This window comes from Mya arenaria, chromosome 15 (assembly GCF_026914265.1).
Source record: "Mya arenaria isolate MELC-2E11 chromosome 15, ASM2691426v1".
NCBI lineage: Eukaryota > Metazoa > Mollusca > Bivalvia > Myida > Myidae > Mya > Mya arenaria.
In genome coordinates, this window is record NC_069136.1 from 3,703,143 (window position 1) to 3,727,901 (window position 24,759).

A 24,759-nucleotide genomic window follows, 5' to 3' on the forward strand; every position below is an offset into this window, starting at 1 on the left:
AAAAGACTGCCTTGTTTGTTTCAGCTGGACAACCTGGCCAAGGATGACCTGCTCAAGTTCGTCAAGAGACAGATGGTCAACATACAGAAAATGAAGCAGAAAAATGAAGGTACCGGTATGCTTGAAATTGAAAGTAAAATGAATTTATCATTAAATGTTAGTTCCTTAACAAATCCTATAATATATATAATTTTATTATGATATATGGCCTCCGGCCCAATCATTTACATATACATATATATATAAAACAATACAACAGGTATGACAGGTCATGAAAATTATGCAATTCAATATTCATTATTCATAAGTTAACGTAATATAGATATTATAGATTGGTTCTATTTTACAAACATATCAGTGTAAGTACATAGACATATTTAACAATGTGCATCATTTCTTATAATTTAACACATATGAAGGTAATATTGATATACTATGCGTAAAATGGCAAGAAGTTTTATCAATCTCACATGCTGATATATCATTCAATTCATGATTAATACACTATGCACAATGACATAAATATATGCCTATACAAAATAATCATGGAAAAAATTATTTCGTAGTTTAAAAGCATGGTATACAAACATAGCAGTATTTCTTATAATTAGCTCATTTCTACTTGACATCAAATTATAAAATCTTTGCAATGTTGGAAACTCATGATACATGCTAGATATGTATTTAACACGTAATTTAGAATAAAGGGGGCACACAAGAAGGAAATGAAATTCATCCTCGACAATACATTCACAATATGGACAATATCTATAGTCTCTATTTATTTCATAATGCCTCCCCTTTTCAATCATAAGATTGTGACAAGAACTTCTAAATCTTGCATAGCAGATTCTGACATTTACAATATCAATAACATGTACATATAATGCAACTTCAAAGCTATCTTTGTAATTTGCAAAATGAAATAACTTGCTATTCGAGAATATCCTTTCTCTCCAAGTTTGCACGTATTGGTCTTTTAGCCTTTGAACATATTGATGCAAGAAAAGTTTTTCATTTGCAACAGATTGGCATTTCCATACATATCCAAAACCATTTATATACAAATGTTTTCTAACATGTGTCACCCATTATTCAATGCCCAAGTTATCATAATACAAAAGCATATTATAGCATTTCCTAACATATCTGTCATTGTTTAAATTCAGGATTCTAATCCAATATTTCAAACATCTTTTGGCAGACATAATAAACATATAGGAAATCTCCCAAGATCAGCTAATATAGCATCATTGCAAGCACTGGGTGGGACTTTTAAATATCGTTTACAAGCAGTAACATGTACAGATTCAATACATTGCATATGTTTCAGTCCCCACAGCTCTGATCCATATAATAGAATAGGTCTTATTTTAGTATCAAATATTTTATAGTACATCGAGTAAGGCACTTAACACAAATTCTGCAGAGAAACATAGATATGATTTAGTATACGTCTTGCCTTAAGGGCAACAGATTCTGACATTTTATACAATGACAATCTACTTGTAAAATAAACACCAACATACGTAAAACCATTTACAACTTCTATACATCTGCTATTGTACACCCATTTCTCACTTCTGGCGATTCTACCACCATTTTTAAAAACAACAACTTTTGATTTATCAATATTAACAGTAAGCTTCATTTCTAGACAATATTTATGCAGTAAATTAATTTGCTTTTGTAACCCACTTATCGTATCCGACAGTAGAGCTTTTTGTCAATGTAAAATTTGTATATGTCCATCCGAGAATACCAACATTAAATCGAATTTATTCAGAGCACTAAATTATACGTGTAACCTGTACACCTGTATATATAAATTATATAAACTATAATAAGGTGATGGTGGTCCATTCAATTAATGTGAAACAAAGACCTATTACGGCATATTTCTCTATAAACAATACTTGATAATATTTTTGGCACTGTTTTTTTTTTTTTTTATATCAAACTAAAAATTGGTTTGACTGACATACATCTTTTACTTCTTGACATCAACTTAAACACGGAGTTTCAGAGGTTTTTAATGCTAGAAGTCCTGAACAATTTATATATAGCTTGTAGATAAAGGCCCTTTACCTCCAGCTTTGATGTAATAAAATATAAACAAATCTGATATTTTAAAAAGAAAACATATCAAGTTCATATCAATCTGCAGTCAAGGACCATAATGCAATGCACTATTAGAGACAAATAATTTCCTATGATACACCCACTTTGTAATTGAAGCAAATGTTGTTGGCGTTCAAATGTTCATGTTTTACAGGTTATTTTTAACAAAATTATCTTTTTTTGACACTTTTTGCTCTTTGGTTAAATGTTAGTATGAAGCGTTCAAGAGCTCTAGTGCAAACAGTAATTTATTTCTCATTTTATAGATATAAACATATTCCCTGGCCAAATCAGAGAGAAGGGATTTAAACAGTCCAAACTAAAAGCACACGTGTGCATTCGATAATATTGGAAAATAATGTATTTCAGAACTCAGTAAGAAGGTAACAGAGTTTGAACAATCCAAATCACAAGATGAAGGTGGAGGAGGGGAGAGTATTCAAGGGAGATTATCAGAGCTGGAGGGTATTCAAGGGAAATTATTAGAGGTGGAGGCTGAGAGACTAGCTGCGCTGAAACAGTTGGAGGTTGGTTTGTAATTGTAAAGGTGCTGTAGAATTTCATAAGGGTTTAAGATTCACGCAAACATGCTTCAGAAGAAGGTGACAACTAGTGTCAGGCTGTGTAAATTGTATCAATTATAAAAAAAATACTCAGCATACAAACATGAATTTTAACTTACATAACTGTACATACAATCGAAACTTACACAAAGTACATAGTGATATTGATTCATGGATTTTGCTGCATAAACATCTGCTGTGTGGTTTCAGGAGAAGACGGACCAGTTTGAAGATGTGGAGAAACAGTTTGAAGATGTGGAGAAAGAAAGAACAGATCTGGTTAACAAACTTGCCGCTGTAACCAAGAAAACCAAGGTATGCAATCTTTAAAAATAGAAAAAACTCTACCAAGGTAGACACACCCCTGTACATGTAGGTGTTTTAATATCTTTGATTTCAGGAGTGTTAATTTCTCCTAGCGTTCATGAGAGATGATGACAAATTGGAAATATTTTCATACTTTAACTGTGAAACATACTGATAAATATAATTTTGTTATTTGTGCCAAGCAGTTTGCCAGAAGTTGGTATCAATATGTCCTTTAATGTCTGAGTCTAATTGTAGTAGGTCAATAATCCTGTGTGACATTATTGTCTATTTGATGTTCTTATTCAGTGTTTTATTGGGAGTCGTAACAATGTTTTTGAGTACTTGCATATGTAAAAAATTGTAATGTTTACCGTAAGTTTTTCCTGCACATTCAGGGTCTTGAGGAGCAGGTTGAGTGTATGAAGATGAAGGATGAGACGATGACCGGGACGTTGCATGTCATCGAGGCAGAGACTGATAAACTTGATAAGGAAAACAAGGTGGGGCAGTTTGAGGATGCAATATGTTGTGGTTAAGTAAATAAAAGTGTTCCCACACCCAATAATGGCTGCAATATGGCTTGACCCCGTCACATCCCCATGTGTGATTTAGGAAAAAAAATTGAATCCAAAGGTGGAGTTTTGCCGCGACTGGTTGATGGGATATTTGCCAAAGGAATAATTTTGTACCCCAAATGCTGCATTCTGCGGTGAGTGACATCTAGAGTGGTTCTACAGCTCTGTGAGGATGCATTAGCCACAGATGTAGCTTTAAGTAGGCACTGTAGAGCCCGGGTCCGCCCATTGTATACAGAAAATATGCCTTTATTCGCAGTATTTATGTCTGAAAATGCTTTTACACTCATTATGGAATAAAACATTGTGGGTAGCATACCCCTCATACCCGCCTAGCAAGCTCTAACTCTTATTGGGTCTAACTACGCGGCTTATAGCTTGAATCTTTTCTGCTATTCCAACACATTATGGAGAAGAAGGCTAGTTTTTGATGGTCGTGCATAAATTAAAATGTTTTTCATTCTTTTGAAACCCTTCAAGATTGATTTGAATCTCAGTTCACCTATTTAATATGGCCATACACTAAACACATGTTTTGCAAGTACCATATATATGGTTCAAGTACCAGTTGAGGTTCGCCCCGAGTAGCATGGCAAAAATACAAGGATTCTCATTAGTCGTGCATTTCTTGTATTTTAAAATAAAGTCTTGTTTGATTTCAGGCTTTAAAAGAACAGGTTGAAGTTTTGACTGGGGCCAGAGACCAGCTGATGGAGAAGATACAGACACTTAAACATGAACAGTCTACAACCTCACAGGGAAATGAGGAGGCTTTACTTATGCTCAATGAGAAAAACCAGGGCCTTCAGGAGAGTGTCCGGGCCCTGGAAATGGACAAGAAAGGCATGGAAGAAAAAATGAATGAGATGCAAAAAGATTCTAATGAAGTATGTAAACACAGCAAGGAAAAGTTAAAGAATTACTTTAAGACTTAAACAGTTCAGCATTTCCATTGTCTTTGTTAAAGTTAAATCCTAGGCAATCTATAAAATATGCTTTGTTAAGTTAAAACCAAAGTACACATAATTTTGTATACTGTGAAATCATTTATATTCGTTGGCATGAAATTTCGTGGTTTGCCAAAAAAATACAATTTCGTGGGTACTTGAATTCGTGGTTTTTCATTTTTGAAAAAAAAATAATCGAAACTGTAATCGTTCTTGATCGTCTGCATTATCTCCACGTGCTGGCCCGTGATTTCCCTCTTCTACGTCACTCGGTTTATGACACTCGCTAAAGTGCAGTACGACATGCCAATTTGTGCATTTACCCATGTCAATTATCGATTTAATTGGAAATTAAGGTCATAAAAGAAGATGTACCCTGATCATAAATACAGATAGACGAAGCCATTGAATGCCAATTAAGAATTTTGCAAACTGTAAAAACACTGAGAAGGTCGGTAATTTTGAGTAAACAATCCCAAAAGATTTCGGATGTCTACAATTTCAAGCACTTTTGAATATCATCTCATTTCAATATTTATTCACACGTTTTTGTTTAATAAGTATATTGAACACGTTGTTTTGTACATTGTCACGTTAGGTGCTCAGTAACCTCCAATGTAATCGATTAATTATTTCATTAAAGAAAAAAATCGAGAACCGACACTCATCACTCACATCTTGCAAACTTTGAGATTTTCATGGACAGCACATGTTTAGGCACGTGCTTCAGTCATTTGGTTCATAAAAACACATTAAAATGGTTTGGTTTTTGTTATTTGTTAAAGGCTTATATAATATATTTACAAAACAATGATAGTAAGATATACAGTGAGACGGATATTTACGCTGTATACTGCGGCCTCTGTAACAAATAAACTAGAGTATGTACATAACATGGCAATTGAAAAAGTGAGTAAAGGGTTTATATTTCGTGGGATCTTGAATTTGTGGATCACCCAACCCACGAAAACCACGAACATTAAAGCCCCACGAACATTAATGATTTCACAGTATACAAGACTAAAGATTAATGTTCATGTACGGTAGCTGTGAAAATTTAGGAAACCAGTTATTTCTTTTCAGAAATATGAAGATATTATGGGTGAATTCAAAGACCTTCAAGTCAAATATGAAGCAGAGAAGACAGAACATCAAGACAAGATTCAGGAGCTAGAAACAGATAAAACTTTGATGATGGAAAAACTTGAAGAATTGAAGTCAGAAATGGAGAAAGTATTGGAAGAGAAGAGAATCTCAGAAGAAGAAAACAAGAGACTCTTACAGGAGGTGGACAATGTTAAAGTGGAATTAGAAGCTAAGATATCAGAAAATGAATGTGATGATAAAAGTAAGATGAACGAAGTGTTGCTGAAAGTAAACGAAGAATATGAGAAATCCTGCTCTGAGATCAAGCAACTTAAAGACTTGTTGGAGACAGAGACAAATAAGAATTCAATCCTTCAAACAGTGCTACAAGAGGCTCAAAACCAGGTCAAAGATCTTGGTGTCAAACAGAAAGATTTGGAAAATGAACTGAAAGCTGCACAAGAGAAATGCAAAGTCTTGGAATCTTCAGACCAAGCTCAAGAATTTGAAGCAAAGGAAAAAAGGCTTCAGAGTATGATTGAGAAATTAGAGAATGAAATCGAAAGAAAGGAAGAAGAGATTTTACAGTCTGAGGAAACAAGAGAAAACTTGGTTTATGAAGTTAATGAATTGAAAGAAGAAAAAGAACTTTCTAGGACAGAAATGCAAGTCCTTCAGGATAAAATGAGAGAATGGGATCACCTCATGGTAATTCTTAAGGAAGAAAAGGACCATGTTATTCAAGAACTTGATGAAGCAGAAAAAGGAGAGGCCAGTTTTAGAAAAGAGATAGACTTTCTTATGGTTTCTCTAAATGATGCTTTAAAAGAGAGAGACTCTCTGCAGGATGAGGTATTTAAGATGAATGAGAAAGACGGATCTATTGCAGATGAAGTAAAACATCTCAAAACTAGGGTTAAAGAATTGATTGATGAAAAATGCAGACTTGAAGGAGAGCTCAATGAAGCATATTCCTCTAGAGGTGAAACCAGTGTTGAGATACAGTCTTGGAAATCAAAATTAAGTCAGGCGTATGAAGATAAGGACTCTGTTGAGAGGGAAAAAGAATCTATGACAGTGATAATGCAGTTGGCCCAAGAAAATTCTGAACACTTAAATGAAGAAATTGAGGCTATGAAAATAGAGTTTGAAAAAGTTAACAACTTGAAGGAAATGATCAGTGGTCTTGAAGCAGAAAAGGTAGAATTTACAGCTAAAATAGAAAAGCTTCAAAGTGAGAAAGAAAACGTTGATCTAGTGGTTAAGGAGAAAGATGAATACCTGAAAGAGCTTGAAATGAAAGTGCTTGATATGTCAGAAACATTAGCTAAGACGAAAAGGATGTATGAAACCTTGAAAGGTCAAGTAGAATCACAAGAGGCCTCCGCAACTGAGATGTTTGAAAACGAGATTTCGGAACTCAAGCAAACTATTGATAAACTAGCAAGTGAAAAAAGTGAATTGAGAGAAAAAGTGAAGGAAGTTAACAATGATGTGGAAAGCAGAGATGGTAAAATAATAGAGCTTCAGGAAGAGTTGGGAAAACAGCATGAACTGGTTTCCGAGTTACAGAAAGAAACATCAGCTTTTGAAAGCATAAGAAATGACCTGTCTAAACTAAAAGATGAAAAGGAGAATATGCAAGAATCAATGGATAAACTTGAGCAGAGCAAAATTGAGCTTGAAAATCATTTGGATCAAGAAAGTGCACATGTAAGTAATTTGAACGATCAAATCAAAGAACTTATAAGTGAGAAAGAAGAATTGTCAAAAGCATTAACAGATTCACAGTCTTGTCAAAATGATATGTCTGTGGACATAGAACGATTACAAAAGGAAGTTGACAGTAAAGCAGCTGAGATAGGAAAGCTTGTTGAAGAGAAACAAAAACTTGAAGGCACAATTGCTAAACTGGAGCAAGGAAAAAATGAAATAGAAAGCCATTTGGACCAAGAGAGTTCACAAGTGCATGGATTGAATGAACAAACTAATGCACTTCTTGTTGAGAAAAATGAACTGCAAAAGGTTGTAAATGAACTTCAGCTGGATCTTGAAGGAAAAGGTAAACAAATAGCTGATATTAGTAATGAACTTCAGCAGAAAATGACAGACATTGAAAATCTTACTACAGAAAAACAAGATCTTAATGAAACTATTTCAAAACTTGAACATGGAAGAAGTGAAATTGAAAAACATTTAGACCAAGAAAGTGGTCATGTGCATAACTTAAATGAACAAATCGCAAGCCTGCTCAATGATAAAGAGGCTTTGACAAAACAGATGTTGGAAACCGATGCAAATCAAGAAAAGATAAACAATGAATTAGAAACAAAGAATCAAGAAGTTGAAAACCTTCTTCAAGAAAAGCACAATTTATCAGAAACTGTTTCAAAGTTGGAGTTACTTTTGGATAAGGAAAGTTCGCATGTTCATGACTTGAATGAACAAATAAATGAATTACTTAGTGAAAAGGAGAGTTTATCAAAAAGGATATTAGATTTAAAATCAAATCAAGAAACTATTGATTGTGATACGTCCAATCTGAGAAGTGCGCTAGATAGCAAGATTGAAGAAGTTGAAAAATTAACGGGTGAAAAAAGCACACTTGAAGAGACTTTATCTCATCTTGAAAATGGCAGAAGTGAACTTGAAAAACATTTAGATCAAGAGAGTGCCCATGTTCATAATTTGAATGAACAAATTGAAGAATTGCTCAGTGAAAAACAAGAACTGCAGAAATCAGTAACAAGTCTTGAAACTTATCTAAGTTCATCAAAGGACGAAATTCATGTGTTGCAAGAGAAGATCATGGAAATTGAAAAGCAGATGGAGCATAATAAAATTGAACTTGAAAGTGTTGTTCATGAAAATGAAGAGACAAATGAAATAAACAGGAATCTTAAATCAGAACTAGAGCATTTGAAAGATGAAAAAGATAACATTGTTAGTGAAGTTGATATTATTAAGGCTGAAAATGTGAAACTTGTGCAATCTTCTAGTCAGGTATCAGCATTAGAACAGTTAGAGAAGGATAACCTTAATGAGAAAAAGGTGCTTCAAGAGAGGATTGATGAGTATGCAGAAAGTATTGCGAAACTAAGAGAACATGTAAGTGAGCTTGAATCCAAGAATGAAGAATTAGAAAATAAGATTAGTGAAAAGGAAGAGGCTTATAAGTCTATGGTGTCAGAAATGGAAAACAAATGCACAGAATTGTCAGACACAAATGTGAAGTTAGCCAGTGAATGGAAAGAAAAATGTGAGTCCCTTGATGAGAAGTGCAAGGGATTGGAGGAGAAATGTAAAGAACTGAGTGATAATGGTGAGGAGAAAGGAAAGCTGGTGCAAGATTTAGAAGACAAAATCAGAGGTTTAGAAGCAGAGAAGAGTAAAGAAGTGGAATCCACCCAGAAATCTGAGGTGAGGTTATAACCTATTTAAGTATCTTATGGTTCTACTTGCTGATTAGATTTTTGAAAATGTCTTTTAAATGCGAGTTAAATGCTTAAATGTTGACTTATGGGAATTTTTTTAAGATAAGGTTTTCTTTAGTAGAGATTGTCATAGGTAGTGTTTTGATATTAAATCTTAAGGTCACAATATAGAGTGACACTAGTGCAGATCTGCTTTAAAACTTGAGTCTAGTCGGTGGTTTACTCCAGACATTTTTTTTATTTTCAGAATTTGTTATAATGTTTAAATATATATTATATATTTTATACAGAGTCTTGCATTGAATATGGAGAAACTGAGAGAAGAGGTGAAGGCAAAGGAAGGAATGTGTAATAAGCTCAAGACAGTGGCTGTCAAAACCAAGAAAGAGTTGGCTGATCTCAAAAACAAGGTATATTGAAGCCTTATCATTCATTTAAGTGCATACCCTTTTTGTTCAAATTCGCAAGATTCTTGATTAACATCTGAAAATTTGAAATGTAACATCCAAGATAGAACTGGCTTATTTGAAATTTATATTGTTCAATTATAGCTGTATAATTATGTTGACAAATGCTGTCTTTAAATGTTATTTCATGGAAACACGAAAATCCTTTCTGACATTTTGAAATCCAAAATCTAAAAATTTATTTTGTACAATATTTCTGCCTAGAGTTTAATTAAACCTTGATTGTTCCCAAATCTTTTCATACAGTTCAGTGCCCAGACAGAGGAGTTGAAGAAACTGCATGCCCTCAACGTGTCCCTGCAACAACAACTCGAGAATCAGGCCAATGACAGTGAAACAGCCTTCCAGAAACAGATACAGGTATATAGAGACAATAAAGCATCTACTTTCCAACCCAGAAAACATGAAACAGAGAAATAAGAAGGGCTTAATGCAGCATATTTACAATTTGCGCAATTTTGAACTTTATTCTCATTGGATTAAAAGAGACATGTGGAAGTTTGACTGCGCTTCGTTTCCGTTCGTAGCATTTGGGTATGCAATTACACTAATAGTTCAACATAACAATCTGAATAGGTATGCCTAAACAAGGCATATTTTTTCTCACAATTCACACATCAATGAAGCATAGAAAAACAATGATGAACTCTTAAATGAAATACAACTAAATGTAAAGAAATAATCTAAAAGAAACTAAAAGAAACCTGAAAGTCTGGCTAACGACACTGAAATTGTCCTCTAGCAACTGATTTATTTGAAGTTATATGCAGATTATTGTCTCGCATTTTAAATAGCTTAATTAAGGGTTAGTAGGACATACAGTTGTGAAGTGCAGAATTACATTGTATAACATTTGTGGTCGTGGTTAAGGTCAATTAAGCTTGTATTACATCTTCAGACTTTAGACAGTGAAAGGTATTTTTTAAGAGTGGATGTTGATTTTTATAAGTTTTATGCACATATTAGACTAGATTGCAGGCTCAAAATGTGAAAAATAAATACGACCTTCATTAAATTTTACCATGACTGTGCTAACAACACTGCTGACTAATTGTACATTTCAGAGCCTTGAAGAGAAACATGCTGAAGCTCAAAAACATCTACAGGAAGCATTGAAAGACAGGGACAGGTTTAAGGGTGAGCTTGGACATTTTCCCTGAAATAAACTAGTCCTGAGTACTCTGATGTTGTATGTACGAATGAGTCTATGTTTCCAAGGTATGGTGAATAGATCAAGTACTTTGAAATCCATTTGTGCGAATAAGTTCGAGTCTATAAGGTATGAGTACTGTGTTATCATTTGTGATAATAAGTTTGTGTAGTGAAGGTATGATCACTCTGTAATCATGTGATAACAAGTTTGTGTTGTCAAGGTATGAGTTATCTGTTATCATACTTGAAAAGAAGTCTGTGTTGTCAAGGAATGAGTAATCTGTTATCATACTTGAGAAGAAGTCTGTGTTGTCAAGGAATGAGTAATCTGTTATCATACTTGAGAAGAAGTCTGTGTTGTCAAGGAATGAGTAATCTGTTATCATACTTGAGAAGATGTCTGTGTTGTCAAGGAATGAGTAATCTGTTATCATACTTGAGAAGAAGTCTGTGTTGTCAAGGAATGAGTAATCTGTTATCATACTTGAGAAGAAGTCTGTGTTGTCAAGGAATGAGTAATCTGTTATCATACTTGAGAAGAAGTCTGTGTTGTCAAGGAATGAGTAATCTGTTATAATACTTGAGAAGAAGTCTGTGTTGTCAAGGAATGAGTAATCTGTTATAATACTTGAGAAGAAGTCTGTGTTGTCAAGGAATGAGTAATCTGTTATCATACTTGAGAAGAAGTCTGTGTTGTCAAGGAATGAGTAATCTGTTATCATACTTGAGAAGAAGTCTGTGTTGTCAAGGAATGAGTAATCTGTTATCATACTTGAGAAGAAGTCTGTGTTGTCAAGGAATGAGTAATCTGTTATCATACTTGAGAAGAAGTCTGTGTTGTCAAGGAATGAGTAATCTGTTATCATACTTGAGAAGAAGTCTGTGTTGTCAAGGAATGAGTAATCTGTTATCATACTTGAGAAGAAGTCTGTGTTGTCAAGGAATGAGTAATCTGTTACCATACTTGAGAAGAAGTCTGTGTTGTCAAGGAATGAGTAATCTGTTATCATATTTGAGAAGAAGTCTGTGTTGTCAAGGTATGAGTAATCTGTTATCATATTTGAGAATAAGTCTGTGTTGTCAAGGAATGAGTAATCTGTTACCATACTTGAGAATAAGTCTGTGTTGTCAAGGAATGTGTAATCTGTTATCATATTTGAGAAGAAGTCTGTGTTGTCAAGGAATGAGTAATCTGTTACCATACTTGAGAAGAAGTCTGTGTTGTCAAGGAATGAGTTATCTGTTATCATACTTGAGAAGAAGTCTGTGTTGTCAAGGAATGAGTAATCTGTTATCATACTTGAGAATAAGTCTGTGTTGTCAAGGAATGAGTAATCTGTTACCATACTTGAGAATAAGTCTGTGTTGTCAAGGAATGAGTAATCTGTTATCATATTTGAGAAGAAGTCTGTGTTGTCAAGGTATGAGTAATCTGTTATCATATTTGAGAATAAGTCTGTGTTGTCAAGGAATGAGTAATCTGTTATCATACTTGAGAATAAGTCTGTGTTGTCAAGGAATGAGTAATCTGTTATCATATTTGAGAATAAGTCTGTGTTGTCAAGGTATGAGTAATCTGTTATAATACTTGAGAATAAGTCTGTGTTGTCAAGGTATGAGTAATCTGTTATCATATTTGAGAATAAGTCTGTGTTGTCAAGGTATGAGTAATCTGTAATCATACTTGAGAATAAGTCTGTGTTGTCAAGGTATGAGTAATCTGTTATCATATTTGAGAAGAAGTCTGTGTTGTCAAGGTATGAGTAATCTGTTATCATACTTGAGAAGAAGTCTGTGTTGTCAAGGTATGAGTAATCTGTTATCATATTTGAGAATAAGTCTGTGTTGTCAAGGTATGAGTAATCTGTAATCATACTTGAGAAGAAGTCTGTGTTGTCAAGGTATGAGTAATCTGTTATCATATTTGAGAAGAAGTCTGTGTTGTCAAGGTATGAGTAATCTGTTATAATACTTGAGAAGAAGTCTGTGTTGTCAAGGTATGAGTAATCTGTTATAATACTTGAGAAGAAGTCTGTGTTGTCAAGGTATGAGTAATCTGTTATCATATTTGAGAATAAGTCTGTGTTGTCAAGGTATGAGTAATCTGTTATAATACTTGAGAAGAAGTCTGTGTTGTCAAGGTATGAGTAATCTGTTATAATACTTGAGAAGAAGTCTGTGTTGTCAAGGTATGAGTAATCTGTTATCATATTTTCAAGGTATGAGTAATCTGTTATCATATTTGAGAATAAGTCTGTGTTGTCAAGGTATGAGTAATCTGTTATAATACTTGAGAAGAAGTCTGTGTTGTCAAGGTATGAGTAATCTGTTATCATATTTGAGAATAAGTCTGTGTTGTCAAGGTATGAGTAATCTGTAATCATACTTGAGAAGAAGTCTGTGTTGTCAAGGTATGAGTAATCTGTTATCATATTTGAGAAGAAGTCTGTGTTGTCAAGGTATGAGTAATCTGTTATAATACTTGAGAAGAAGTCTGTGTTGTCAAGGTATGAGTAATCTGTTATAATACTTGAGAAGAAGTCTGTGTTGTCAAGGTATGAGTAATCTGTTATAATACTTGAGAAGAAGTCTGTGTTGTCAAGGTATGAGTAATCTGTTATCATATTTGAGAATAAGTCTGTGTTGTCAAGGTATGAGTAATCTGTTATAATACTTGAGAAGAAGTCTGTGTTGTCAAGGTATGAGTAATCTGTTATAATACTTGAGAAGAAGTCTGTGTTGTCAAGGTATGAGTAATCTGTTATCATATTTGAGAATAAGTCTGTGTTGTCAAGGTATGAGTAATCTGTAATCATATGTGAGGATAAGTTTGGTCACCAAGGTATGAGTTCTCTATAATCACATGTGAGAATAAGTGTGAGTTGCCAAGGGATGTAGAATAGGTTGAGTACTATGAAATCATATGTTGGAAATAGATTATGTTGTTGTGGTAAGGCATGTTGCTTGTTGGTTTTAGGTATGGATATATAGCTGATGATAAGTTTTGTGAAAAAAGTACATTTTCTCCAAATATGCTTTTCACTTTCAGATGACTTTGAAAGGACTATTGAACAGCTGTCGAAAGCGAAAACGGAGCTTGCTGACCACATGTCCAAGATTGATGAACTGCAAAGTCAAGTTAAGGTAATAAGAGATAAGATCTTTATTAAGAAAAAAAGTGAACATTTGCTATTAAGGATTGCCATAGAATTAATGTCAGTACTTAAATTAATCTGAATCTTGCCATTTGATTGTTGAATGTTTTTGAGAGTATGTAGTTTAGTGTTTATACCGAAGACGATTGTAAATGTAGTGTACAGTCATTTTGAAACCCTGTATCTAAGAGGTTATCTTCAACCTTAGACTTGATTCCTTGTAGTCTTTGGAGGGGCATGTTCAAGCCTTGAAGAAACTAGAACAGGAGAGTGAGGCACGCAGGATTCAGATTGAGGAACTGAATAAGGTATGGTTACATGGGTGGGGGTGGGAGATGGGGTGGGGGTGAGTGTGGGTTTGTAGAGGAGGGGTAAAGTGGGGTCTGGCAACATTACCCATGCACTTAATGAAAGTAAGAAGGTAAGGCTTGTGGCGTTGGGGAAATGGATACATGGATAATTGTTTGCTTCTCTAAAGTCTAGAAAGAAACAAGCTTTTGAGTCCTATCAGGAAATATTTAGCATTGAGAGCCAAATGTAGTAACATTGTATAACTATGTGAACGAGAACTAAGTTTTTTAATACTTTAATAATAATTCTAAACCAGACTTGACATAGTGTTTCTATGTTTACAGGAAAAAGCAGCCCTCGAGCAGCAGGTGAGTGTTGCCAAGGAAACCCAGAGGTCACTGGAGGAGAAGCATCGAGGGGTCACAGAGGGGCTACAACAGCAGGTAGCAGACATGCAGAAAATGCTACAAGATGCTAAACAGGTTAGTACAGGGTTTGCGTTTTTTGCTATTTTTATACAAAACTATTGTTAAAGCTGTAGTGTTGTCAGCAGCGTTGTCATTCTAAAACTTTATTTTTGGTCGGTATTTTTTGGCCGATAATTTTTGGCCGTCATTCTTGGCCGTTGTTCTTGACTGTTACACTTAAAATAAAATTTAAATATATTTTAAATAAACCAGGTACACCTGTTCATTTTGACAATAAGCACATACATGTGTAGCAAGTACCATAGCACTGGCAAATTTTATCAAGACTGACAGAGAAAAAATAGGCAAGCTTTGTCATTGGCTGGGGTTTTTGTTACCAAGTACTATAACCTATCACAAGTACTTGTCGTTGGTAATTATCTTAGAACCTAGTTGTTTGAACTAGGCCATGAATATATTTATAAGATAAACATGTATGATATTGAGGAATTGGTATCAAACGATATGATGTACACATGTGTAGAACTATTTGTCTTTTTGTCCTTCCACAGGTATAAAAGACTATCAACTTTCAGACAGATTTTCAAAAGTTATGGTTAGGACGGGTTATAATGGTTTGAAAGTCTGTTGAATCCTTTCAAGTACAGATGTATTTGGATCTGGGAAGACAGCCTCTAATATATGTGTTTATTTTAAATAATCTGTTATGTTATCACATGAAACGAATAAAAATGAAACCAATTTTGCTTTGTGTTATCATTGTATGGTTTTAAAGATAACCATCGCCATTTTCACGAAAAAAAAATTTTTTGTCACTGTCAACAAACATGGTGGCCGAAAATGCCAGACAATTTGACATTTTTTCTATGCGTCTTTTAACCCAAAACATAAATTAAAAGTTTTTTCCCCCGATTTAGCACATATTTTTTTCCCTGCGTCTAATACCCCCTATCGTCTTATAACCAGTCATTTACGGTACAACATTGTCTTTCACTTCAGGAGGCCAAGCAGAGCTCTATGATGGATCTTGAGTTTGCTGACTATGAGCGAACTGTTGAGGCCCTTACCTCTAAGAATGCAAAGAAGGATCAGGAAATTAAGGAGGCCCAGATAGAGGTTCAACGTTTACAAGAGAGGGCTGACACACTTCAGGCTCAGATAGGTAGGGTTGTGCAGAATTGTTGACAAGTTTAGAAAAGGTTAATATGTGAGGTCCAGGCCTAAAAGGTGATGTAGATGGACTGATCTATGGAAGCCCAGACAGAGTTTCAACATTTAAGGAAGAGAGCTGACACTAGCCTGCCTCCGATAAGTCATCACTGCTGAGATTTAGGCTAGTTGAAAAACTATGGAAGCTTAACACAAATGAGCTCATAAGTATTTTAAAAGAACATTTTAATTGGTTAGGCCCAGACAGAGGTTCAGTGATTGCAGGAGAAAAAAGTATTTACTTTAACATAATTAATATCTCAGCCAACAATAAAAAAATTAATACGGGAAATAGAATAGAACCAGAGTTGTTGTTTTTAGTTACTTTTTCTGCTGATATAAGGTTATGTTTCCAATGCTAAGAAGTGTGTTTTGTTACCCCAAAAGTTAAATAAAAATTCCAAATCTGAATTCTAAAAATAGTTTCTGTTTGAAAAACTAAAGTGTATTGTTGTTGAAGTTATAAAAACCCTAAAATAAATGATTAAAAAGAGTATTTGAATTTATAATATATATAAAAAAAATCCCAATTTCGTGGTAAAAAATAACTTTTCAATTCAATTCACTTTCCTTAATCAACTGAAAACATTCCACTCAAACATTTTCAAATAATCCTTACCACATCTAGCTGAGGTCGAGGGACAGCGTGTCCAGGCTGATGAGAGAGGCAACAAGCTCAAACAGCTCCTGGTGAAGGCAAAGAAGGATCTTGCAGATGCTAAGAAATCCGAGGGTGAACAGAGGACAGCAGACGCACAGCTGCGTGGGCAGCTGGAGAGCTTGCAGCAGTATATTGAGGAACTTAAGGTGGGTTTAGATGAAAGAATGATTAGAATTGAGTACCAGGTGTATGTCTGACAGGTAGAATTTTGCAAGCTATGCAGTTTTGAATTACCTCAAGGATTTTTAAGGTTGTCATTCATATGCAATTATAAATTTGATTTAAATGTCCATAACTTTATAATACATATATGTAGTGCTTTGGGGAACTATTGCTTTGCATTACTCTAGCTTTTGTGCTGTTCTCATCAATAGTTAAAACATAAGATAAGAGCCAGACAATTTCTGAATCAGAACTGTCTTTATTATATTAGGTGCAGATAGCGTCCATATCTGGTGAGAAGCAACGACTTGATGAGAGACTGCGGTCCAGCTCGGAGGGGAGCCAGAGGACGCTGCGATCACTGGAGACCAGACTGGCTACCACACAACAGGACCTTGATCTGGCACGGTCAGAACTGACAACTTGCCAGGCCGAATATGAGGGGTATAAGGTAAGTGGGGATATATATTTTGTTCATTTTTAGAGCAATTGGTATGTTTCTTTCAGTTAAAATATATTTAATTACCTTGCCTTTGCATGGCCAGAACTAGAGTTCACTGTTTGTCGCCTTGAAGGTGAGTTAGGATTTGATCATTGTTGAAGCAAATTGTGTGCTTTTTACATATAAGAAATTGTGTGACCTTTACCTTGCTACATCAGAGTTGACTGCAGGAGAGATGACTAATTTTACGGTATTTCCACAGCCTGATATTTGTTACTGTTATTATTAGAGTTTTAATGACCTTAACTTAGCACAGTCTGTTGGCAGCCTGTCTGGTATGAGTATTAAGTGAACTTGAACTATTTGCAATGCTATTTATTTATGACGTCTTATTAAAATTTATTTCACAGTTAAACATAAAAATATAAAATGATGTTATTTCATGATGAAAATGACAATTATTATACTCGCTTATCTGGCAGGTTCGGGTGCATAATGTCCTGAAACAGCAGAAGACTAAGGGACCAAATGAAGCCTCTCTAGAAGAGGAGAAATTAGCCAGGTTTGTGTTCAGTTATATAAGTGTACCATGTAGGACACACTTTTTTACCCCAGATTATTGTCTAAAAAATTGCCTGCATCCTGTAAATAAATTTAATTTTGTGAGGTCCTGTTTTTGCGACTTGTTGGTTTCAGCAAATTTCACAATGTTTAAAATTTGCATCAGTATTTTATAGTCGGCAAACCAGTGGATAATAATTTGCTGGGTTTTAAATTTGTGATTTAATTAATGTAATATCATGAATGTACGAAAATAAATCATTAAAATCATCAAATTATTGCAAACATATTAATTAATCAACAAACATTTTGGGCATCTTAGACCGGACATAAACAATGAACCTGTTGTGTACAATTAGCTGCTATTTCTTCGGACTACCCTCAGTCTCAAAGCCTCATGCTTTTTATTTTCTACGCCTTGCATGAAGAACTTTATATTCAACACTAACCTAGCATTGTATGTTTAATTATTATTACATTTTCAGGCTTATTTTTTGTACACAAATTTGTAAACATCAATTATAGAGATGTTTGTTTACAAGCATGTTTCAATAATGTTTCATTACTCACTTCAGGGAGAGGCTGGAAAAAGCTGTAGATCAACTTAAGGCTAAGCTGGAAGAAGTCAGGTGCGTCATATCATTATAGCAGAAACAAAATATTTTATTTTTTTGCGTAACACATTTATGATATTTTTGCAATACCATCATATTAGAAAATAAATATCCTTCATATTCCCATTTATAGCTTATATTTTGTATTTTTGTAAGATTGTGGTGATGGCAGATAGATTTTTTACCTTATCTGATTCTTGACTAGAGGGTCCCGATTCAATCAACGCTCAGAGCTTCTTACGTGTCTGATTATTTGTGCTGGTTATTACCGAGGATTATTATAGAGGATAATATATACTGGCTCCGCACACAAATTCCACCTGATAAAAATATCGGAAAAGCGTCCTATCATAATATCCCCTATGTTTGTGAAACAATTTCATCTGATAACTAAGAGCGCATAAATGTCATGTTAGACTGACGTTGATATTCTATTTTTCCTCACAGTGAGAAGTCCTCTAATCTACAACGTGAGAATGAGTTACTGCAAGAAGACCAGGACAGACTGCAAAAGCGACACCACGCCACACTGCAGGACCTTACCGCCAGAGAAGAGGCCCATAGGCTTAGGTAGGTACAATACAGGATGTGGTATACATATATATAGATCTAGACACACTACGTCAGAGACACCACACTGCAGGACTTCACTGCGAGAGAAGAGGATCATAGGCTTAGATGTGTTTTGAAAGAGGGAAACCTTCAAACAGAGTCTTTTGTTAAATACTCTTCACTTCTACTGGCTGATTAGCCTTAGTATTTTGATATTGAACAAAAGAAATGTCAATTTTGCTTTGCAGGGTTAAAAAGTGCTTACAGTTTTAGGTCGTCTGTTTTTCTCTCCAGAGTAGTAGAGCTGATAGATGTTCTTTTCTCCCTCCATAGATAAAGAGCTGATATATGTGTTTTCACCATCCTTTGAAGATCTCATCTGATATATGTTATTTTCATCCTCCAGAGTTGAAGAGCTGATATTTGTTCTTTTCTCCCTCCAGAGTTGGAGAGCTTATATGTGTTCGTTTCTCCCTCCAAAGATGAAGATCTGATATATGTCCTTTTGTTCCTCCAGAGTTGAAGAGCTGACCAGGGAGAAGACTCAGATGGTGTTGGAGCAGACACAGACAATCAAGCAGTTGACAGCACAGAATGAGGAGATGGCTCACACTTTTAAGGTCAGAGGACACATTTGTTATAAAAAGCTTTAGGCCTCAAGTATGTCTCTTACAAATTGGTGCTGATATTTGTTTGCCACAGGTATTGTTTGCTCAGAAGTGTAAACAATGACATAGTGATTTGCATAGGTTACCATCTCTCATCAAAGAAGTCATGAGTTCAACCCTGCTGGAAGCTCTTTTTGATTGATTTGACAATTTTTTGTACCTGTGTTGCCCAAGAAAAGTTATGGTTTCTCAATATGCCTGGATTAAGTGTTCAAAGTGTCACTAAAATGATATCATGATGTTGTTTGTACGTCTTTATCATACATGAAAAACTGAAAATGTGTTGAACTTTGGTGTTGGATCAAAATATCTTTCGCTATTACAGGAAATTATGTTTTAACTTATGCTTCACCATTCATGAAAATAATACTTTCTGTGACCATTTGTTGAAATGAATTTCAATCTTATGCAGAAAGTCAACAAATGTCCTCTATTATTATCACTGATTGGAATGGAATGGTTTTGATTTGATTTTAGATTGTACTGGGGTAATTCCTCTCTGTTATATTGACTGTTATGAAACACTAGCTTGTTTCAAATCAGTTAATCCTTCCCTCCATTGGATTGCATTTTTAGCTCCACTGGCCGAAGGCCATGGAGCTTATGTCATCACAGATTGTCCGTCGTGAGTGCGTGCGTGCGTGCGTGCGTGCGTGCTTTTACTTTAAATGACATCTCCTCTGAAACTGATAAGCGGATTTTGACAAAACTTCACAGGAATGTTCCTTTGGTGGTCCTTTACCAAAATTGCTCAAATGGTTCCGGTCCATTGCACAATATGGCCGCCAGAGCTAAAAAATAGAAAAACCTTTAAAGAACATCTTCTCAGAAACCGATGATCAGATTTTGATGAAACTTAACAGAAATGTTCCTTGGATGGTTCTTTATCAAATTTGCTTCAATGGTTTCGGTCCACTGCACAAGATGGCCCCCAGAGGTAAAAATAGAAAAACCTTTAAACGACTTCTCCTCAGAAACCGATGATCAGATTTTGATGAAACTTGACAGAAATGTTCCTTGGGTGGTCATTAACCAAAATTTGTTAAATGGTTCCAGTCCACTGCACACCATGGCTGCCAGAGCTAAAAAATAAAAAAAACTTTATACGACTTGTCGTCGAAACCGAAGACCTTTTTTCGATAAAACTTGACAGAAATGTTTGTTTGGTGCTCCTTTACTCAAATTGCCCAAATCATTTCGGTCCACTGCACAACATGGCAGCCAGAGCTATTAAAGTAAAAAAAAAAATTAGATAACTTCTCCTCAAAAATTGATGATTGTATTTCTATGAAACTTGACGAAAATGTTCGTTAGGTGGTCTTTGCTTGAACCTTTTGGCCAGTGGAGCACAGGCACTGCTGTGCCTCTTGTTACTTCTATCCATTGCCTCATAGATATGCCTTTTAAGCCTAAAGTTATATCAGTGGGTATTGACAGGGGAGGAGGGAGCTGGTGTGGCCACTGCCCTATGAAAGAAAGCATAAATACATGTACAGATCCTTAGTGATTAAAATTATCTAATTCTCTTTTCTCTTGCATTTGTAGGATCAGTTACGTCAGATACACGCAGATCATGAGAGAGTAGTTGACCAGTTGCAGACTCAGATTGACTCTCTGGACAGGGAAAACATCCGCCTACAGAGGGAAATACAGGTAGCTTTTGTGGTATCCATTTTAAATGGGTATATGTTGTTTTACTCCAAGAAGTAACAGCCAGTCTGTTAGTAGATTTATAAGTCAACCGAAATGGTCACAGTCATCAACACTCTGAAAGTCTAGTGTAAAACAATGATAGTAGAATCAGATTAGAAAAGTAAGAATCATATACGCTCACCAAATTGTAAATGAATGATGTTATCTTAATCTACAATTATAATGTTTTCATTTCAAACACTGCAATAAGGTGACCTGTCAAGTCGGCCCTGGAATTCCCCTCTGACTCTTGACTCCATCCCCTGGAGTTTACAGCGATTTCCAATATTCAGTTATTTAATCAATCAATGTTTTTTGTTTATTCAGAACCTAGGCAGAGAAGTGACGCCCTCAAATAGACCAAGAGTCTCCCCCCGACCCGCAGAGAAGGACAAATCAGCGACTCCGACCCCCCTGGAATTTGTACAGGACTTCAGACATATTGAGAGACAGGAGGGAGAGGTGGGTAACACACACATTGAAATGAAAGGAGAATTTTTTTATTTATTTTTTTAAGACAGAAAGTACAAAATATAGCGGCATTGTGCTAAACTGAGCACAGCAGTTTCACTGAAGATTGATGATTTTCGCCAGGTTTAAATTTGTCATGCCATTATTAAACAATTTACCTATATCAGTTAATTGAAATTTCACTTAGTTCACGGCCTGATTAATTTGCTTAAGTTGAATAATAAACCACTGCAAAATGCTTTACAGTATCCTATAAATAGCTGCTAGAGCTGCATTGTTAAACATTTTCAGCTGTAATCATTTTGTGAATGGTCTTAATAATGAACATGTGGATTATGGCAAACATATTTTTTGTGCTTCTTGAAAAATCTTACATATAATATTTCAGTGCTCTAATAGATTCTGGTTCTCATATACTTTAATAAAAGTAACCTAACTTTAAGTATGCCATGGTTGAAAATTTTTGAAATGAAGTCAGACATGTTTTTGAAGTGAATTGTGGCTATGCCACTCATAAGAATATTTCTTTCTATGATCACTTGGTTTAAATACATTAAGTTTGACAAATATCCTCTATGTACAATGACCAGTTTTACCCGTATAGGAGTGACATTATATGACCCATGATAAGCAGGAATGGGACTGGTGACTAAATACTGAAACTATTTGAATTCCAGACTTTACCATATACCAAGGAAGAAAGAAAAGAAACTGAAGCTATTGAATATATTTTATTAAAAACATGTTTAATAATTTCAGGGTTCAGAAATAGTTGACCCAGAGCCTTTCCACAGATTACCAGTATGTATTATTTCTCATCATATTTTGAAATAGTTATGTCATTTGCTAATATTACATTTTACCTTTGTGCACAATTGTGTGGTTTTATCCTATGACATGTATGATTTCAAACTTCATTAACCTGCATGTATATTTCCCCCCAGGGAGGTCTGGTGAAGCCAACAGCCGGCCCGTTGCCCCTGGACCAACTCCTTACCCAGGACATGGACGACAATGCCAGTAGGTTGAGCCTTGATTGTGGGAATATTTTGTGCAAAACCTTAAAGATGCACTCTTACTCCCAAATAAGATTTACCACAATTAAAGCAGTTGTTTTCATTTACCAAAAAGGATGAATAAATGTTGAAAAACAATGGTTCTTATGAAGGATACCAAGTTTGATTTGAAAGAAAGTTGCAAAAAATACGATATTTTTACCTTATGACATGATATAAGATCACAGTAAATCTTTTAGCATTCACCATTTAATATTTTTGCGTTTTTAGCTAGTAAATACATGGTTACAATCTTGTTATCAGTAATTAATATTTTCCATAAATGCATTATGTAGTAAGTAGTTAAAGGTTTATCACTCAACATTTATGTTTGTTATACATGTGTAAGTATTAATTTTGAATAGGAGTGTCACTTTAAGCTTTGGCCAAAACTGGTTAAAATTAGTTCAAGATATTCACATGGAACTAAGTAAATGTGATACCAGTGACCAGATGTACATGTGCAGCAAGGTCTATAACTCAGGCTTTAATGGTTTCTAAGTTATGCCCCTTTATTGTTTAAAAAGCTTTATGCAAAACCATGGCCATGTCCTAAAAATGCTTCAAAATGTTGTTATGAAACTTTGTACAGAACTTCATGTTACTGACAATAATCTCACAATGTAGCTCAGCCTACATCGTTGGAAGAAGACAGACAAATATTGGCATCCACTTGCGATGCTTATATTCCATATTGTATGAATAAACTATGTGTACATAAATAGATGAAAATTTAGATTTTTTTTCTATTTTGAATGACTATTGAATTGAAACGATTGTGATGCATGTCATTATTATCTGTCAATTGATTGAATGCTGCTAGAGTTATATGTCTTTATTGCAGGCATAGCAAGCTCCCAGGTAGATGTGGATGCCTTACAGGAGAGACTTGTGAAAGAACAGAAGAAGAATGAGCATCTCACAGAGGTAAAACCATTTATTTTTCCACTTTGGGTGGTGACTTTTTTACCAAAATGTGACATTTTAACATGGCGATGCTAGACTTGCTAACAGGTAAATCCACACATGAAACAATTTCCCTCTATAGACATATATTTTTCAGTTTTCTGACTTGTCTGTTGGTTTTTAAGAAATTAAACATAAAGCTATGCAATAGCTTCTACAATAGCTTCTATTATTGTTCATGCTTGTTATTGTTTTCTATGATGAAAACCCTTAGTTTTGGCCAAAACTGATAAAACTTTCTAAAATTCACATCAAACTTGACACAATTTTCAACTTTGCTTTTGCAATATGCACAAGGGAACAAGTGCCATGATTTGGGCTGATATATTTGGTGAGCTTTGGTGCTCGTATGGCTGTGTGCACAGATGTCACAACTGATCTAGAATCAGATCTTAATAGGTGACTATAAAAGACTTAATTATTCATCCAAGGGTAAGATTGATTGCGCACCATGTGTGTAGTGTTAATGTGTTGTCGTACTATGGTATTTTTTCCCCAGATAATGAATGAGAGCGAGGCCCAGGCAATGAGACTGACTGAGCAGGCGAAGATCTTGAAGGAGGAGATACGACGTCTGGAACGTAACACTCAGCGGGAACAGGAAACTCAGAACCTCGAGTACCTCAAGAATATACTCGTGAAGGTAGGAGATCTTGCATTACTTACCTGGCTTCTGTTTTCGGTTGTTGTTGGGTTTTTTATATCACTGTTGCTGTTGTTGGTCTTTTCTTATCACTGTGGGTGATGTTGTTAGCTGTGTTGAGGAGGAGTCATGTTAAAACTTAACGTTTGGCTATAAAAAAAAACAATGACTGAGCGCTGGGTACACTTGTTTCCAAACCAATATGCATGTGTTTCGATAGGCCCATAAATATGGTTTGAAAAATTGATATGTCACTTGACAAACTTAAAAAAGCAGAGGAGCATTGATAAAATACTACCTGCTGTAGGCGCTCTGTTATTGGACACTTTAAATCTCGTTCAATGCAAAAATTACTTAATTTTAGAACTTGTTTGCAACACATTGGTACAGGTTACAAAAAGATTTATTTCTTGTCGTATTTTCATTAAATTACAACACTACATAAATGAATTTGCGATAAACGGAAAACTATAGAATACCTGTAGTGTAAACTAATATCATTGTGAGCATAATGTAATCTTATTAATGGGTAATT

The 24,759-nt window shown here is 34.9% G+C and overlaps 1 protein-coding gene across 1 annotated transcript in view; it reads left to right on the plus strand.

Annotated features, from left to right (window-relative positions):
* The window catches only part of LOC128219751 (GRIP and coiled-coil domain-containing protein 2-like), a 30,044-nt gene that overhangs the window by 2,567 nt on the left and 2,718 nt on the right, over positions 1 to 24,759 (plus strand). The window contains exons 4-28 of the mRNA XM_052927709.1: positions 25 to 109; positions 2,491 to 2,648; positions 2,895 to 2,999; positions 3,389 to 3,493; positions 4,231 to 4,455; positions 5,599 to 9,021; positions 9,326 to 9,445; positions 9,749 to 9,862; positions 10,567 to 10,639; positions 13,704 to 13,798; positions 14,034 to 14,117; positions 14,445 to 14,582; positions 15,528 to 15,690; positions 16,366 to 16,544; positions 16,832 to 17,011; positions 17,485 to 17,564; positions 18,139 to 18,192; positions 18,625 to 18,747; positions 19,247 to 19,349; positions 20,943 to 21,050; positions 21,417 to 21,551; positions 22,320 to 22,361; positions 22,505 to 22,580; positions 23,460 to 23,542; positions 24,081 to 24,224. Of these exons, the coding sequence (XP_052783669.1) occupies positions 25 to 109; positions 2,491 to 2,648; positions 2,895 to 2,999; positions 3,389 to 3,493; positions 4,231 to 4,455; positions 5,599 to 9,021; positions 9,326 to 9,445; positions 9,749 to 9,862; positions 10,567 to 10,639; positions 13,704 to 13,798; positions 14,034 to 14,117; positions 14,445 to 14,582; positions 15,528 to 15,690; positions 16,366 to 16,544; positions 16,832 to 17,011; positions 17,485 to 17,564; positions 18,139 to 18,192; positions 18,625 to 18,747; positions 19,247 to 19,349; positions 20,943 to 21,050; positions 21,417 to 21,551; positions 22,320 to 22,361; positions 22,505 to 22,580; positions 23,460 to 23,542; positions 24,081 to 24,224 (6,195 nt within the window). The remainder of the gene's footprint in view (positions 1 to 24; positions 110 to 2,490; positions 2,649 to 2,894; positions 3,000 to 3,388; positions 3,494 to 4,230; positions 4,456 to 5,598; positions 9,022 to 9,325; positions 9,446 to 9,748; positions 9,863 to 10,566; positions 10,640 to 13,703; positions 13,799 to 14,033; positions 14,118 to 14,444; positions 14,583 to 15,527; positions 15,691 to 16,365; positions 16,545 to 16,831; positions 17,012 to 17,484; positions 17,565 to 18,138; positions 18,193 to 18,624; positions 18,748 to 19,246; positions 19,350 to 20,942; positions 21,051 to 21,416; positions 21,552 to 22,319; positions 22,362 to 22,504; positions 22,581 to 23,459; positions 23,543 to 24,080; positions 24,225 to 24,759) is intronic.